This window comes from Somniosus microcephalus, chromosome 3 (assembly GCF_052327205.1).
Source record: "Somniosus microcephalus isolate GS21.2 chromosome 3, FLI_Smic_1.0, whole genome shotgun sequence".
NCBI lineage: Eukaryota > Metazoa > Chordata > Chondrichthyes > Squaliformes > Somniosidae > Somniosus > Somniosus microcephalus.
The window spans coordinates 354,832,103-354,850,053 of record NC_140989.1 but is presented as its reverse complement, the minus strand read 5'-3'; the positions used below and the strand labels follow the sequence as shown (position 1 = coordinate 354,850,053).

The following is a 17,951-nucleotide window of genomic DNA, read 5'->3' as shown; positions in this document are numbered from 1 at the left end:
ACCTGTTGGACAAGAGCAATGGCTGTGGCTCCTCCAACACTACCTCCTGGATCACTGTACCTGCCTCATTCATAGTCACACCCTGTTGTCCCTGACCACGGACTACATCTGAATTAGTTACTCTAATTGGTGTGACTACTTCCTGGAACACAGAGTTCAGGTAACTCTCCCCCTCCCTGATGTGTCGCAATGTTTGAAGCTCGGACTCCAGCTCATCAATATGGAGCCGGAATTCCTCGAGCAGCCAACACTTACTGCAAATGTAATCACCGTTAACATCAATGGTGTTCACCAGCTCCCACATATTGCAGCAGAAACACATCACCTGCTCTCCCAGTCTCGTTGCACTTCCCCTTCTCCCAATCTATTGCCATTCAGATAATAATCTACCTTCCTGTTTTTGACACCAAAGTGGATAACCTCGCATTTATCCACATTATATTGCTTCTGCCATGCTTCTGCCCAATCACCCAACCTGTCCAAATCATACTGGAGTTTCTCGGCATCTTCCTCACAGCACACACGCCCACCCAGCTTTGTGTCATCTGCAAACTTGGAGATATTACATCTAGTTCCCTCGTCTAGATCATTTATATATATTGTGAATAGCTGGGGTCTTAGGACCGATCCCTGCGGTACCCCACTAGTCACTGCCTGCCACTCGGAAAAAGACCCATTTATTCCAACTCTTTGCTTTCTGTCTACCAACCAGTTCTCTATCCAAGTCAATACCTTGCCCCCAATCCCATGTGCCTTAACTTTACACGCTAATCTCTTATGCGGGACCTTATCGAAAGCCTTCTGAAAGTCCAATTACACCACATCCACTGGTATTCCCTTATCTATTTTACCAGTTACATCCTCAAAAAATTCCAGTAGATTAGTCAAGCATGATTTACCTTTTGTAAATCCATGTTGACTTTGTCCGATTCTGTCACTGTTTTCCAAGTGCTCTGCTATTACATCTTTTATAATGGACTCCAGCATTTCCCCCACTACCAATGTCAGGCTTACCGGTCTATAATTCCCCGTTTTCTCTCTACCACCTTTTTTGAATAGTGGGGTAAGATTAGCTACCCTCCAATCCATGGGTACTGTTCCAGAGTCTATCAAATTTTGGAAGATGACCAGCAATGCATCTACTATTTCTAGGGCCACTTCCTTAAGTACCCTAGGATGTAGATTACCAGGCCCTGGGGATTTATCGGCCTTCAATCCCGTCAATTTCCCTAACACCATTTCCCTACAGATTTCTTTCAGTTCCTCCCTCTCATTAGACCCTATGTTCCCTGACATCTCTGGGAGATTATTTGTGTCCTCCTTTGTGAAGACAGAACCAAAGTATCCATTTGTGTCAGCCAGTGGCTCAGTTGGTAGCACTCCTCACCTCTGAGTCAGAAGGTTGTGGGTTCAAGTCCCACTCCAAGGACGTGAGCACATAAATCTAGGCTGACACTCCAGTGCAATGCTGAGGAAGTGCTGCACTGTCAGAGGTGCCGTCTTTCGGATGAGACATTAAACCGAGGCCCCGTTTGCCCTCTCAGGTGAATGTAAAAGATCCCATGGCACGATTTCGAAGAAGAGCAGGGGAGTTATCCCCGGTGTCCTGGCCAATATTTATCCCTTAACCAACATAACAAGAACAGATTATCTGGTCATTATCACATTGCTGTTTGTGGGACGTTGCTGTGTGCAAATTGGTTGCTGCGTTTCCCACATTACAGCAGTGACTCCACTTCAACAGTACTTAGTTGGCTGTAAAGCGCTTTGAGACGTCCGGTGGTCATGAAAGGCGCTATATAAATTCAAGTCTTGCTTTTTCTTTTACTTAATATGCAATGGGGTCGATATTCCTCAGCTGCTCCACCAGATTCCTGAAGGAATTTTGGCAAGATTCTGCCTGAGCAGTTAAAAACTCTGGCAGGAACCTGACAGGGCATTTCCCAGCCATGAGGCAAAGTTTTCTGGGATCGACTATTAGGGGTGGCGCCTCCCCATAACTCTAACAAAGCATCAACGTAAGGAGTGAAGTAGGGCGAGGGATGGAGACTCCCTATATTAAGAATTCCTGTGCTCCAACTCGGAGTCAGGACCTGATGCAGGATCAGTGGAGGTACGTATGCTCTCACCAGGCATATCTCATAGAAACATAGAAGATAGGAGCAGGAGTAGGCCATTCGGCCCCTCGAGCCTGCTCCGCCATTTAATGAGATCATGGCTGATCATCCAAATTCAGTACCCTGTCCCTGCTTTCTCCCCATATCCCTTGATCTCTTTAGCCTTAAGAAATATATCTAACTCCTTCTTGAATATATTTAATGAATTGGCCTCAACTGCCTTCTGTGGTAGAGAATTACACAGGTTCACCACTCTCTGGGTGAAGAAATCCCTCCTCATCTCAGTCCTAAACGGCTTACCCTTTATCCTTAGACTGTGACCCCTGGTTCTGGACTCCCCCGCCATCGAGAACATCCTTCCTGCATCTAGTCTGTCTAGTCCTGTTAGAATTTTATAAGTTTCAATGAGATCCCCTCTCATTCTTCTAAACTCTAGCGAATATAAGTCTAATCAACCCAATCTCTCTTCATACGTCATTCCTGCCATCCCAGGTATCAGTCTGGTGAATCTTCGCTGCACTCCCTCCATGGCAAGAACATCCTTCCTCAGATAAGGCGACCAAAACTGCACACAATACTCAAGGTGTGGTCTCACCAAGGCCCTGTACAACTGCAGCAAGACATCCTTGCTCCTGTACTCAAATCCTCTTGCAATGAAGGCCAACATACCATTTGCCTTCTTAACCGCCTGCTGCACCTGCATGCTTACCTTCAGCGACTGGTGCACAAGGACACCCAGGTCTCATTGCACTTCCCCTTTTCCCAATCTATTGCTGTTCAGATAATAATCTGCCTTCCTGTTTTTGCCACCAAAGTGGATAACCTCGCATTTATCCACATTATACTGCATCTGCCGTGCATCTGCCCAATCGCCCAACCTGTCCAAATCGTACTGGAGTTTCTCTGCATCCTCCTCACAGCACACACGCCCACCCAGTTTTGTGTCGTCTGCAAATCTCCCTGGTAACCGGTGAAGTGGGGCCCACTTGAGGGTCAAGGACTGGATCGAAGATGAGGGGGGGTTAGATATTTTTTTTAGACTTGTGTCATTTTCAGTGTGTGTAATATAAATGTTATTGTTATACTGTCCTGAGTCAGTGCTGGTCGAAAGCAGTATGCACAAATTATGAGGAATTTGATTGGTTTATTTTTTTGGCAGTTGCTAGTTTCAGACTGCTGGGTTTGAAAAAAAGCTGAGGAATGTGATTGGCTGGTTTTATGGTGCTTGTCCACTGCTGATTGGAAGCTTCCTTAGCAATCCAGGGAATAGAAATAGTTTTTGATTGCGTTTAGTAAATGGGATATTTAATTTAACAGATAATGATTATTTGAGCTGATCATGACCTTTTTGCCCTATAGACGGATGAGTTCTGAGGTGTGACACCTCTGAGGTGACACATTCAGATGTGACAACTTCAATAACTGTGACGGTACAGATCAACTAAACAAAAAAGCACATTTTTATTTACATTGATAAATGTTGCAAAGAAGTGTTCTGACTCAATGCATCACATTTATAGCAATTCATAGAACATTGAAAGAGTTTTAGGTTTTGAAATCAGGTCTTGCCTTATCATTTTGCTGTGTCATCAGTGAATCATATGGTGACAGTAGGAACCTCCATTTTGTAGGATTTAACAAGTGCTAACTTTGTACAGTATTGGTATTCCGTGTTCTGCTCAGTCTACAGCTGTTTACCCTTTCTTGCTTTTAGCTGCTGATACTATCAAGAATGATGGTATTTATACTAAGTATATCCCCAGATATGCTGGATACGGAAGATACAACTTTAAAGTGCGTGTACAGGGAAATGAAGGGACAACGAAGATGGCAATCAGAACAGGGGGACATGCCTTGTACATACCAGGATACACAGAAAATGGTAATAAATATTTGGCAATGGCAAAGAAGAATGTGTAGAGATGCCATCACAGTGGTGTATGATTTTATACCAGGGTGAACTGTTGAGTTGTAAGTTCGCTATATGAACTGAGCACTATCTCTCTGGGCTCCTTCCTGCAGCTGCCCAGATAACTTACATAATGCTTATAATTCCTCATAATAAAGCGCAGGAATTCATATCCGCCCTTGCAACCCACGTCAAGTCCTAAGGCAAATAATGGTGTGTGTGGGGGTGGGGTGGTGGGGAGATTGCTATCTCTTACTGATAGAAATCTGGGCCGTTCTACATCTCCAGTGCCAACTGGCATTGTACGCTTCCTGAACATGTTAGCTTCACACGAAGGTGCATTTGTTGAGGCTTTTTCTGTTGGGGTTCATACAGTTGCTAACTGTTACCCTTTGCTGTGCACACCTTTGATATCTTATCTCTTCCAAACTTTATTGCAAAAACAACATATTCCCTTATCTACACTGCAGTAAATTCCATCTTTCTGACTTGTGCTTTAACACAACAACTATAGCTCAATATTATATAACGCTTGCCTGGATGAGTGCCGCTCCAGCAACACTCAAGAAGCTCGACACCATCCACGACAAAGCAGCCCACTTAATTGGTGTAAAGTCCGCGCTTCAATCATACACGGACTTCGGGAGAACAGTTTAACAGGTACTTTAATGAACAAGCGGCAGCTTGAAACTGAAACTACAGAAGCCTGCTAGGGCCTTTTATACAGGGGTGGTCACTGCCAGTACTGCAGTCTAAGACCAGTTATTCCCTTAAAGGTACATACACAACAATTCCTCCCCTTTTAGATAAACAGTACATAACATTCATTTAACAACTAAATAATAACTAATTACAATTACAATTTTCTCAGTAATATATACATCAACAGAAATAGTCATTTATAAGTTCAGTCTTTGAGGAGGCTTCCTGATCCGGACTGGATAGCGCCTTTCTCGAGTATCCTGTTCTGGCGGTGGAGTCAATTCTGGCTCATTGTTATTGGTTGGTTCGTCAGCTTCCAATACCCCTGCTTCTGAGGTAGACGCAATCTGTACTTCGGGCTCATTACCAGGTGCACATGCTTGTGGTACAAGTTTGACTCCAGAATCTGGTCAGCATGGCATCTCACGATGCTCTCTCCAACGTCCACTGTGTACATTAGTGGTCCCTGCTGTGTGCATATTGTGCCTGGCTGCCATTTTTCTGTTCGGTAGTCCCGGGCCAAGACTGGTTGCCCTATCTTGAAGCTCCTGGTTGGCTTCTCATTTATGTGCTGGAACTGCTTATCCTCAACATCTCGTCTTATGTTTGGTTTGAGCAAATCCAAACGACATCTTAGTCTCCGGTTAAAAAACAGTACGGCTGGAGTTTGGTTGGTTACTGCATGTGTTGCATTCCGGTAAGCAAACAGGAAGTTATCCACCTTGTGTTGCAGTGGTATGTCGTCATTATACATTGCCTTTATGGCCTTTTTAAAGGTCTGAACAAACCTCTCAGCCAATCCATTTGTGGCTGGATGATATGGGGCAGATGTGTAATGTTTCACCCCATTATTCTTCAGGAACCTCCGGAAATCCTCAGACACAAACTGTGGGCCATTGTCGGAACAGATCTGTTCTGGCAACCCATTCCTGGCGAAGATGGTTCTTAGGACTGCAATAGTTTTCTCCGTGGTGGTGGAGGACATTTTAATGACCTCTGGCCATTTCGAATGGGCATCCACAGCAATTAGAAACATTGAGTCCATAAATGGACCAGCGAAATCAATGTGTACCCGTTGCCATGGAGATGAGGGCCACTCCCATGGATGTAGCGGGGCCTGTGGTGGAGCGTTTTGGACCTTCTGGCATCCTGTGCATCTCTTGGTCATATCCTCGATTTCTTTTATCGATTCCCGGCCACCACACAAACACCCTGGCTAGGCTCTTCATTTTTACCCCTCCCAGATGACCCTCGTGAAGCTCATTGAGTACTCTATCTCTCAACTTGGGTGGAATTACCACTCGGGATCCACACATCAAGGTTCCCCGGCACACTGACAGCTGTTCCCTCCTTGGCGAGAATGCTGGCAACAGTGAGTCGCCATATGCTGGCCATCCCTTCACCGTCAAATCATAGACCCGAGAGAGTGTCGGGTCATTTCGGGTTTCCTTCTCAATACTTGCGTTTGTAACAGGCAAACATTCGACTATGGTCGCATGGAATATCTCCACAGGGTCCACTGCAGGTGCTTCTTCCGCCATAGGCAACGGTAGGCGCGACAGCCCATCAGCGTTTCCATGTTGTTTCGTACCTTTGTACTCTATGTCATACTGATGTGCCCCTAGAAAAAGTGACCATCTTTGCAGCCGTTGCGCCGTCATCACCGGAACGCCCTTCTTTGGGTTAAAAATTGTGACCAGGTGTTGATGATCAGTCAGTAGGGTGAATTTCTGCCCGTGCAGATAGTGATTGAACTTCTTCACCCCCCACACCAGGCTGAGGGCCTCCCTGTCAATCTGGGCGTAGTTACGCTCGGCTGAGGTTAGCGAGCGCGACGCAAAGGCTATTGGCCTCTCTGAACCGTCACGGAATTTGTGTGACAACACCACTCCAATGCCGTAAGGTGACGCATCACATGCCAACCGAATCGGTAGTGTTGGGTTGTAGTGGGCCAATATTTCTTTTGAAGTGATTTGGCATTTACATTCCTGAAAGGCACGCTTACACTCATCACTCCATTTCCATGTTACACCAGTTTGAAGGAGGGCGTTCAGTGGGTGCAGAATTGTAGATAAATTCGGCAAGAACTTATGGTAGTAGTTCACCAACCTGAGGAACGACCTCAGTTGCGACATATTTTCTGGTGCTGGAGCCTTGACTACAGCCTCAATCTTGTCCGGCGACTTATGCAACCCTTCCTCATCAATCATGTGGCCACAATACGAGATTTGTCTCTTGAAGAACTCGCATTTGGGACAGTTGGCTCGTAGCCCATATTCCTGCAATCTCGTGAGCACCTGTTCCAGGTTGGCAAGGTGTTCATTGTCATTTTCGCCCGTAACCAGGATGTCGTCCAAATAACACTGGGTCCCCGGGATCCCTTGCAGGACTTGTTCCATTGCCCTCTGCCACATAGCCGGGGCCGATGCCACCCCAAATACCAGTCAATTGTACTGGTAAAGGCCTTTGTGAGTGTTTATCGTGAGGTATTTCCTAGATGCTTCTTCCACCTCCATTTGTAGATATGCTTGAGCCAGGTCAATTTTTGTAAAACGTTTCCCTCCAGATAGCGAGGCGAAAATATCTTCTATCCGCGGAAGCGGATACTGTACTGTGTGCAGGACTGGGTTCACATTCACCTTGAAGTCCCCACGGATGCGAACCTTCCTTGGCTCCCCAGGCGTGCTGCTCAATGCTTTCTTCATTACAGGAATGATGGGTGTGGCCCACTTGCTCCAGTCCACCTTAGACAGCACCCCCGAACGCTCCAGACTCTCCAGTTCAGCTTCCACAGCTGGGCGTATCGCGTATGGCACCGGTCTGGCCTTGAAAAATTTAGGGGTTGCGTTATCCTCAATCTTGATGGTTGCCTTTACTCCTTTTAGAGTCCCAAGTCCTTGTTGGAACACCTCTTCCGCGTCAGATAGAATCTGTGACAGACGTCCAGGTGCGACGCCATCATCGTTTTTGTCAGTCACAGTTAGTGCCAGAATGGAATGCCAATCCAATTGTAGTCTTCGGATCCATTCACGTCCTCCATCACGTAGTATATACATGTATAGTTTCTGTGTTTCCTTTCCGTTATATTCAACTGGCACCCTTATTTTTCCTCTGGGGTAGACCTTTTGCCCCGTGTATGTCTTCAATACAATGGACGTGTCCTTTAGGGGTATGTGTGAAAATAGCCGCTCATAGTCTCGTCGATTCATGACAGTTAGGGCTGATCCTGTGTCCAATTCCATCTTCACTGGGGACCCAAATGGTTCAGTGATCTCCTTTTGCGAGCACGCTGTGTAACTTTAAACAACTTAGTCGCCTGCTCCCAGAGTCCTTAGCACTCTCCTGATCTTCTGAACTACTATCTGTCAGTTTCTTTACTTTCCTGTACTGTTCCTTAGTAGTTCTTGTCATGTTGGTCTTCTTTCCCGACCTGCAGACTCTTGCTATATGTCCCATTTTCCTGCATTGCCTGCATATTTTGTCTTTAAACCAGCAGTCCTTCTGCTCATGGGTTGTTCTGCCGCAGCGATAGCACTTTTCGGCTCCATATGCCATTTCGTTAGCGCTGTATTCTTGTGGTTTCTGTTGTATTTCCGCAGCTCCCCGTGCTGCTGCTTCGTAGGATACTGCCACGCTGAAAGCCTGTTCTAGCGTCAGGTCCTTTTTTGAAAGTAGTCGTTTCTGGGTTCCTTCACTCTGGAGCCCGCAGACAAACTTATCCCGTAAGGTGTCTGCCAGTCCTGCTCCGAACTGGCAGTGCTTTGATAACTTGTGTAGTTCTGTAAGATAGTCAGCATTGCTCTCATCTTTATGCTGGTTTCGTTTATGGAACTTGAATCTTTCTGCTATCAGCAGTGGTGTAGGGTTTAGATGTTCCTGTAAAATATGAACAATCTCCTCAAAACTTTTCTCCATTGGTTTAGCTGGGGTAATTAAATTCCGCAATAGGCTGTACGTACTCGCACCCATCAGATTTAATAATACCGACGCCCTCTTTCCATCGGCCACCTCATTTGCCTTGCAGTGCACCTCAATTCTCTCCACATACGTGGTCCAGTCTTCTACCTCGTTGTTGAAAGCAGTGATACTGCCACTTTTCGGCATCTTGGGCGATTTAAAATGGCGCCTCCCGCGCTTTTGCTTCTTCCCCAATGGAATAAAATGGCGCCTCCCGCGCTTTTGCTTCTTCCCCGGCGGGATAAAATGGCGCCTCCCGCGCTTTTGCTTCTTCCCCTTACTGCCACACTGCTCCTAGCGTTCTACGGGGTAATGACAGCGACCCGCAGCTTCGGCGCGTCTCGCTTTCCTTCCCCCCCGTTTAGTTTCCCTCCGCTGTCCTGTTCTCGAGCACCGACCGCGCCCTGTGCGCTCCACCCTCTCTCTCTTGTTTTCTTTTCCCGGCGACGCTGCGTGGCCCGATTTGTAGAGCTGCTCGATCGAGCTTGAGCCCGCCGCAGTCCGGAAGGGTCAGCGCGCTACCTGCTACCAGCACGATTCGCTGGGACCACAGTCTCTCCCGCAATTCTCCAAACACCGATGGATTCTTTGGGCGGTTGCCCTCGGTCGACGCCCGTTGCTCAGACTACGACCTTCCAGGACCTTCCTTTCAGGCGAGATCCCCGTGAGATGATGCCACACTGCAGGTGAGTTCAAACTTACTCGTCGCCACTTTAAAGTCCGCGCTTCAATCACACACGGACTTCGGGAGAACAGTTTAACAGGTACTTTACTGAACAAGAGGCAGCTTGAAACTGAAACTAAAGAAGTCTGCTAGGGCCTTTTATACAGGGGTGGTCATTGCCGGTTCTGCAGTCTAAGACCAGTTATTCCCTTAAAGGTACATACACAACAATTGGCACCCCATCGACCACCTTAAACATTCACTCCCTCCACCACCGGCGCACCGTGGCTGCAGTGTGTACCATCTACAAGATGCACTGCAGCAACTCGCCAAGGCTTCTTTGGCAGCACCTCCCAAACCCGCAACCAACTAGAAGGATAAGGGCAGCAGGCGCATGGGAACACCACCACCTCCAAGTTCCCCTCCAACTCACACACCATCCTGACTTGGAAGTATATTGCTGATCCTTCATCGTCGTTGGGTCAAAATTCTGGAACTCCCTCCCTAACAGCACTATGGGAGTACCTTCACCATACGGACTGCAGCGGTTCAAGAAGGTGGCTCACTACTACCTTCTCAAGGGCGATTAGGGATGGACAATAAATGCTGGCCTTGCCAGCGATGCCCACATCCCATAAATGAATATTTTTTAAATTCTATATAATGCCAACTAGTTTATTCTATTCAATATGTTATACCCACCTATCCTTAGGCAGAGTCACCATTGTAAGAACTTGATGTACTTCAGCTAATTTTGAACTGTACAGCAGTAACTTCAGAAGTCATAGCATCAAATATTTGTTGTTAGGTTTCAAATGTTAACAATCAACACCAGTATATGTCTTATAATCCCATCTAAACATTTACTGTACTATAAAAGTAATTTGTCCCATGAAAGTGGACTGCATTTGCTACATGGAACTATCTGAGAAGGTTCACGTACTCCAATCCTTTTATAAGGCATTTGACCCGCACTCGAGCCAAAACAGCAAAATATTAATCGTTATTAAATGTCAGAAAAAAACAGCAGAGAGAAAGAGTCAGAATTAAACTGCTAGAAAAAAGACTCCGAATAAACCAAGAGCAAGAATGAGTGAATAACCAGCAGAGAGAAAGAAAAAAGAAAGAAAGAAAGACTTGCATTTATATAGCGCCTTTCACGACCACCGGACATCCCAAAGCGCTTTACAGCCAATGAAGTACTTTTGAAGTGGAGTCACTGTTGTAGTTTGGGAAACGCAGCAGCCAATTTGCGCACAGCGAGCTCCCACAAACAGCAATGTGATAATGACCTGATAATCTGTTTTTGTTATGTTGGTTGAGGGATAAATATTAGCCCGAGTCAGAATAAGAAGAAAATAAAACAAAAAGAAGAAATTAGGAATAAAACAAGAGGGTGCAGGGGGGGAAACCCAGAAAGTGCTGGAAACACTCAGCGGGTCAGGCAGCATCTGTAGCGGGAGAAACGTAAGGTTAATGTTTCCGCTCGATGACCTTTTATCAGAACATGCTGCTTGTCCTTCCTGGTACTTTTGTTTGTATTTCAGATTTCCAGCATCTGCAGTATTTAACTTTCTGTTTTAGAGAAAGAAAGTCAGGATAAAATACCAGAGAGAAAGAGTCAGAATAAATCAGAACTTTGGGCCTTCTGCCTGTTGGTCCCCAACTACAAGAGGATCCTGGGGCGACTTGAAGTGTGATTGTCCCTCCCTCTGTGAGAAAGTGATGAGCTTCTGCTCACTACCCTTCTCCTTCTCCTTCTTAGGCAGCCCCTCGGAACCGAGGATGACTTGCTTCCACATTAAAAATGAGTTCGCAGGTGACTGATGAATCCAATGTGGGTCCTACAGGCTTGGTCACAGGTGGGGCAGACGGTGTTTGAAGGGGCGGGTGGGTGGGGTGCTTGGGTTGACATGCGCTCCTTGCGCTGTGTGCACTTCGCTTCCACTTGCTCCTGGTGAGGAGACTCAAGGTGTTTGGCGCCTTCCCGGATGCTTCTCCTTCACTTTGTGCGGTCTTGGGCCAGGGATTCCCAGGTGTCAGTGGGGATGTTGCACTTTTTCAAGGAGGCTTTGAGGGTGTCCTTGAAGTGTTTCCTCTGCCCACCTGGGGCTCTCTTGCCGTGCCGGAGCTCCGAGTAGAGCGCTTGTTTTGGGAGTCTCGTATCGGGCATGTGGACGATGTGACCCATCCATCGGAGCTGATCGAGCGTGGTCAAAGCTTCGATGCTGGGGATGTTGAGCTAGAACACTGACGTTGGTGCACCTATCCTGCCAATGGATTTGCAAGCTCACTACCTCCCCGACACTGTTTAGCCAAGGCCAGAAATTTGCCCTGTGGGAAATTGCAGGTCAGTCCTGTAGACCAAGACGTAATGCACCTTTTGTTAAAGGGTAGTGCTAGTTAAGTCTATGTTGTCTTGAAGGGATAATTATTAGTCCTAGCCCTTTTCGGGCTACCCCAGATCAAACGTATTCCCCAGACGTTCACCTTCAACTAAAGTTAAAGATAGCCGAATTCTATAAGACGCTTAATTGGGTCTAAAGGTTCAGACTATCTCTCTCTAAAGGAAAGAAACGACATGAAGATGTTACCATCCTCCGGATAGCACTTTTAATAAGTTTAACTAGACTGCAACCTTCCGGATATTATGAGGGTCCGGAATACCCCCCAGAATTCTGCAACTCCTCACTGTGTACAGAAATTGAGTTTGCGAGTTTATACAGAAATACTACTTGAGACAATTCTAAAAATATATACATTTATTTAAGAGCCAACATACCGTTAACAGCTGTTGAGTCAGTCGCAACAATAACAGCTCAAAAACAAATAGCTTACATTTCTTATCCTCAGAGATTCTTATTCTCAAATCTTAACTTCGTACATTTTTACATTTCTTATTATTCTAATCCAGGATATCCACCAAAATCAAATACCTTGATTACCTGAGACTCAGAGTTGTAGGCTTACAGAGTGGTTCTGAAGCCAAGAATCACTTGCCCCTTCCCAGCGACTTCTGACTGTCTATCTGAAAAAGCTCTATTTTTATACTTTTTTTTAGTGGTTTATCCTTTGAAGTTTTCTGCTGGTGTAAGCTAATTATCTCTAAGTCATCCTCTGTTGACTTTTTTCTATTCTTACTGTCAACTTGGCCGTTAACTTTAAGAATCCTACCTCTGTGTTTAGGTATTTCAAAAACTTATCATAAAAACAATATGACAGTAGTATTTATTTGATGTCATTCTTATTGAATGTTTTCCATTCAATTCTTAATATTGGCTTAACTGTTTATAACCACAGACTCCTGTCTCCCTGGTGTTCCAAGTTCAATACAAACACAATGTAATTGCTTGGTGTATCTATTGAAGTCATATTTTCAAAGTGTTCTGTAGGTATCATATTTACAATATGTAATTAAAACCACTTCAACCAGGGTGTTTCATGCATTTCTAGCTATCTCAATTGGTTGCATATATAACCTTATGTTTCCTGTCTTTCATTTGATGTTACTTTTACGAAGGCACATGGTTTTTTAATATTCTGTGTTTCTGTTTCCCTGAGTGTTAGTTTTTAACACTTTACTTGGGTCATTCTCCCAAACTCCAGACCTTCTGGAAGCACCAAACTGCTATTTCAATAGGGCCATTGTTTTAGCATTAACAATCAATTCCCATGTCAAAAGCCTGTGTGGTTTTTACAGCTTGTGTTATCAAAACCCAACCCATTTCAGAAGCCTTTAGATTTTTAAACCCAGTATATCATGTATTAATAATATCAGAAATCTGTTCATAGGATGGTGTATCTCTTGGAATATGGCTTATTCCGTCAATGTCTTTCTTCTCATGTAGGCAATATTCAAACAAACCCACCAAGACCTCCCGTCAACGAGGAAGATCTTGAGGCTCAGTTAGGAAGCTTCAGCCGAGTCAAATCAGGAGGAGCAATTACACTTCCCCCAGGAACGCCCATTGTAAACTTTCCACCATGTAAAATCACAGACCTTCAAGCAACAATAGTTCAAAATAAAGTTAAGCTGGAATGGACAGCACCAGGAGAAGACTATGATCAGGGAACAGGTAACTGTTGCTGAATTCAAGTTACTTGTAAGGGTTTTTTCTTTCTAAGAGTGAATTGAACAGATTTGTACTCTATGGCCGTGATTTCGGCATCGGAGGCTGGATGGCGGTGGGAGAGGTCGTTGATGGGTCCCGGTCCCGCTCCCGGCTCCAGCCACTCTGTGAAAATGATTTTACGTAGATTGGGCTTGTTAAGCCCGCCCTGTATGTTTCCCGGCCAATTAAAAGGAAGCGGGTCTGATGATGTCATTTGATGACGCGTCATCAGCCGGTTTCCTTAAAGGGACCATGGCCACATTCTTTTTCACAGTTGTGCTGTTAGTGTTTTACAGCATTGAGGTGCTGCAAACACTGACAAGCACTGCACAGAGGTGCACGGCTGCACCCAGGCTCTCCCATGAATCCCTCCATATGCTTATGGAGGGAGTCACAGCATGCAGGGAGGTTTTCTTCCCTTCCAAGGGTGGAAGAGACCTCCCCAGGACACCAATGCAGCCTGGTTGCACATTGCACAGGAGGGCAAAAGCAGGGATGTCGTCAGGAATACCTGGCTGCAGTGGCGCAAACCTTTCAATGACCTCAGTAGATCACGAAACGTTACTGCAAAGCCACACTCAACCTCATCCTGCTGTACCACTCATCACATCCCCATCACAAGTCGGAAAATAGCAATAGGCTGGTAAAATAGTAGTTAACAAGTGTTTAACAAGCATTTAACTTAACAAGCAATTTACAAAGGGAAACCCAGCTGTGTCATGCCCAGCAATGCCTCTCTCCCAGACGAGCTTAACACTTTTTACGCCTGGTTTGAGGCCAACAACAACTGGCCTGTTACAAGGGTGCCCGCGGCTCAGGACGACCGGGTCTTCTCAATCTCCATGGCTGACGTGAGCAAGACTTTTAAGAGAGTGAACACCCACAAAGCACCCGGTCCAGATGGAATCCCTGGGCGTGTCCTTAGAGCATGCGCTGACCAGCTGGCAGCCGTGTTTACGGATATATTCAACCGTTCACTGTACTAGTCTGTAGTCCCCACCTGCTTCAAGATGACATCGGTTATTCCAGTCCCCAAAAAAACAAAAGTAACCTGTTTAAACGACTACCGCCCCATAGCACTCACTTCTGTCATCATGAAGTGCTTTGAGAGGCTGGTCAAAACCCACATCAACTCCTTACTAACTGACACACTGGACCCACTCCAATTTGCTTACCGCCCAAAAAGATCTAGGGATGATGCCATCGCCACTGTACTGCACACTGCCTTATCACACCTGGATAAGAGGAACACCTATGTGAGAATGTTGTTCATTGATTATAGTTCAGCATTCAATACCATTATCCCCTCCAAGCTTGTCAACAAGCTCAGTGAGCTAGGACTTAACACCTCCCTATGCAACTGGATCCTGGACTTCCTGACGGGCAGACCCCAGGTGGTGAAAATAGGCAGTAACACCTCCTCAACACTGATCCTGAACACGGGAGCTCCCCAGGGTTGTGTGCTCAGCCCCCTTCTGTACTCCCTGTTTACTCACGATTGCGTGGCCACGCACAACTCCAACTCCATCATCAAGTTTGCTGATGACACTACCGTTATAGGCCTGATCACAGATGGCGACGAGACAGGCTACAGGGAGGAGGTAAGAGCTCTAGCAGAATGGTGCAAGTACAACAACCTCTCCCTCAACATCAGCAAAACAAAGGAGATGATCGTGGACTACAGGAAGCGGCAGGGGGAGGGACACACACCAATCTACATCGAAGGGGCTGAGGTGGAGAGGGTCAGCAGCTTCAAATTCCTGGGTGTATTCATTACGGAGGACTTAACGTGGTCACATCACATCGATGTCGTAACGAAGAAGGCGACTGAAGAAATTTGGAATGGCCCCCCAGATTCTCACCAACTTCTACCGGTGCACCATCGAGAGTATCTTGTCCGGTTGCATCACTACCTGGTATGGCAACTGCACCGCCACAGACCGCAAGGCTCTACAGATGGTGGTGAAAGCTGCACAACATACTATAGGAATTAAACTACCTGCTGTCCAGGATATCTACCCCGAGAGGTGCCGGGGGAAGGCCCTGAGAATCATTAAAGACGCGAGCCACCCCAGCCACAACCTCTTCGCCCTGCTCTCATCCGGTCTCGTACCAGCAGGTTTCGAAACAGCTTCTACCCCCAGGCCATAAGACTCATGAACGTATAATTTATTATTATTTATTACTGTTTTATTTATTATTACTGTATTTCTATTAGTATTTTATCATTGTTATGCCATATTTATTCCAATGTTGGGAGGACTCGTAAAAATCAACATTTCGTTGTGCTGTACACAAGTCTGCTGCATATATGATAAATAAAATTGAATAATGAATAACTATCTTAAATGCCTCCCCCGCCGCTTGGTGTCGGGGCTGTTCTGAAATCGCAGACCCGACACTTTGGAAACTTACATGGAGGCGGGTTCGGAGCAGGTTCCCAACCCGCGGTCAATCATTTCAATTTTGACAGCAGACCCGCCACCAAACCCGTACTGTGAGCGCCAGCAAAATTCAGCCTTATGCCTCTACTTATAAAGCCAAGGATCCCGTGTGAATGCATTCATTTATTTCCAATGTTTTTATTTCTCCTTTTCTTAGCATCTCGCTATGAGATGAGAATGAGTGACAACCTACTACAGCTGCGGGACGATTTCTCAATGGCTGCACTGGTTAATTTGACCAACTTGAATCCACGACCATATGGCTCCAGGGAAACAGTTACAATTGTTCCTGAGAATACAGAACTGAAAAATGGGACAACTCTCTACTTTGCTCTCCGTGCATACGATAAAAACAATCAGTCTTCTGAAATGTCTATTGTGGCCAAGGTTTCTGTCTTTGTACCTTTGATTGAGCACCCAAAAGGCAATAATATATCAGAGAGTGCTTGTGTTGCAGTAGTTGTCACAATTTTTGTGTGCTTGATCGTTGGGATCACTACTTACATTGTGTACAAAAAAAGCCAAAAGAGAATTTTTGTAGGTGTGTAACATCCTCGCAGTAGGAATGAACAGGCAGCATGTAGTTAATGAGGCTAATAATCGAAACACTTAATCAGATTAAACTTTCTACACATATAGACTTGGTGGGCAGGGGGAGGGGGTGAAGATCCACGGGAATTCTCCAGCATTTACGCAATTTTCCAGGGTTTCCACGGCTCTTCCACCAAAGTTGCAGCGGACAATCGGGAGAACCACTGCGGGAACTCACCCGCTAACTATTCGCTTATCCTCTTGGGGGAGGTGGGAAGGCTGCATGGTTTTAGTTGGTTAAACTCCAGTCGTACCCCAGACGCACTCCAGGGCAACTAAACTTTGGCTCTCACCAACCCACGTCTAAGTTCCCTGGATTTGGGTAATTTTATGTTTTCTTACAGGGAAGGAATCTGTATTCCTGACTAATTTTGATGTTATTTCTGTTGTGCTACGCTAATAAAAAAAATTACTGCAATGATAGCATTGTTTTCTTTGTGTGGCTGGTAACATCATTCCGACGTTTGTAAAGAGGGTCCTTGGAACTGTGTCAATACTTGGAGTGGGTCCCTCACACAGAAAAGTTTTATACTATTAAAGTTCCATAATTGCCATTATCAACGGCAATAATTTACATTTAAATGGCACCTTTAATGTAACAAAATATACCAATGAGGTTCACAAATGGAAATAATCATGGAAAGGGAGACTGAGCTGTGGATGGAGAGATTAGGTGACCGAAGGAGGTGGTCAAAGAGATGGATTTTGCGAAGGCTTTTAAAGGAGGAACAGAGAAGTGGAGCAGCAAAGGGATTTAGGACGAGAGATCCAGAGACTGGGGCCAAGGTGACTGAAGACTCTGCCACCAATAGTTGAGTGAAGGGACGGGGAAATGAAGATTGTGTAGAATGGGCCTATACTCTCTGGAGTTTCGAAGAATGAGAGGTGATCTCATTGAAACATATAAGATTCTGAGGGGGATTGACAGGGTAGATGCTGAGAGGTTGTTTCCCCTGGCTGGAGTGTCTAGAACTAGGGGGCACAGTCTCAGGATAAGGGGTCGGCCATTTAAGACTGAGATGAGGAGGAATTTCTTCACTCAGAGGGTTGTGAATCTTTGGAATTCTCTGCCCCAGAGGGCTGTGAATGCTGAGTCATTGAGTATATTCAAGGCTGAGATAGATTGATTTTTGGACTCTAGGGGAATCAAGGGATAGGAAGATCGGGCAGAAAAGTTGAGTTGAAGTCGATGATCGGCCGTGATCTTATTGAATGACGGAGCAGGCTCGAGGGGCCGTACGGCCTACTCCTGCTCCTATTTCTTATGTTCTTATGAACAAAACAAGGAGCCAATGTAGAACAGTGAGAATGGGGGTGATGGGTGAATGGGATTTAGCACAGAATACAGATGGGGCTATTGTGGATGAGTTGGAGTTTGTGGAGGATAAGAGGCCAGAAAGGAGGCCATTGGGATAATTGAGTTGGGCGGTAACAAAGCTGTGAATAAGAGTGTAA

At 45.7% G+C, this 17,951-nt stretch overlaps 1 protein-coding gene across 1 annotated transcript in view; it reads left to right on the top strand.

Moving 5' to 3' along the window:
* Positions 1 to 16,914, top strand: part of LOC147122357 (calcium-activated chloride channel regulator 1-like) — a 42,425-nt gene extending 25,511 nt beyond the window's left edge. The window contains exons 12-14 of the mRNA XM_085983439.1: positions 3,832 to 3,999; positions 13,198 to 13,425; positions 16,063 to 16,914. Of these exons, the coding sequence (XP_085839565.1) occupies positions 3,832 to 3,999; positions 13,198 to 13,425; positions 16,063 to 16,454 (788 nt within the window). The 3' untranslated portion in view covers positions 16,455 to 16,914. The remainder of the gene's footprint in view (positions 1 to 3,831; positions 4,000 to 13,197; positions 13,426 to 16,062) is intronic.
* Positions 16,915 to 17,951: the final 1,037 nt, after the last annotated feature.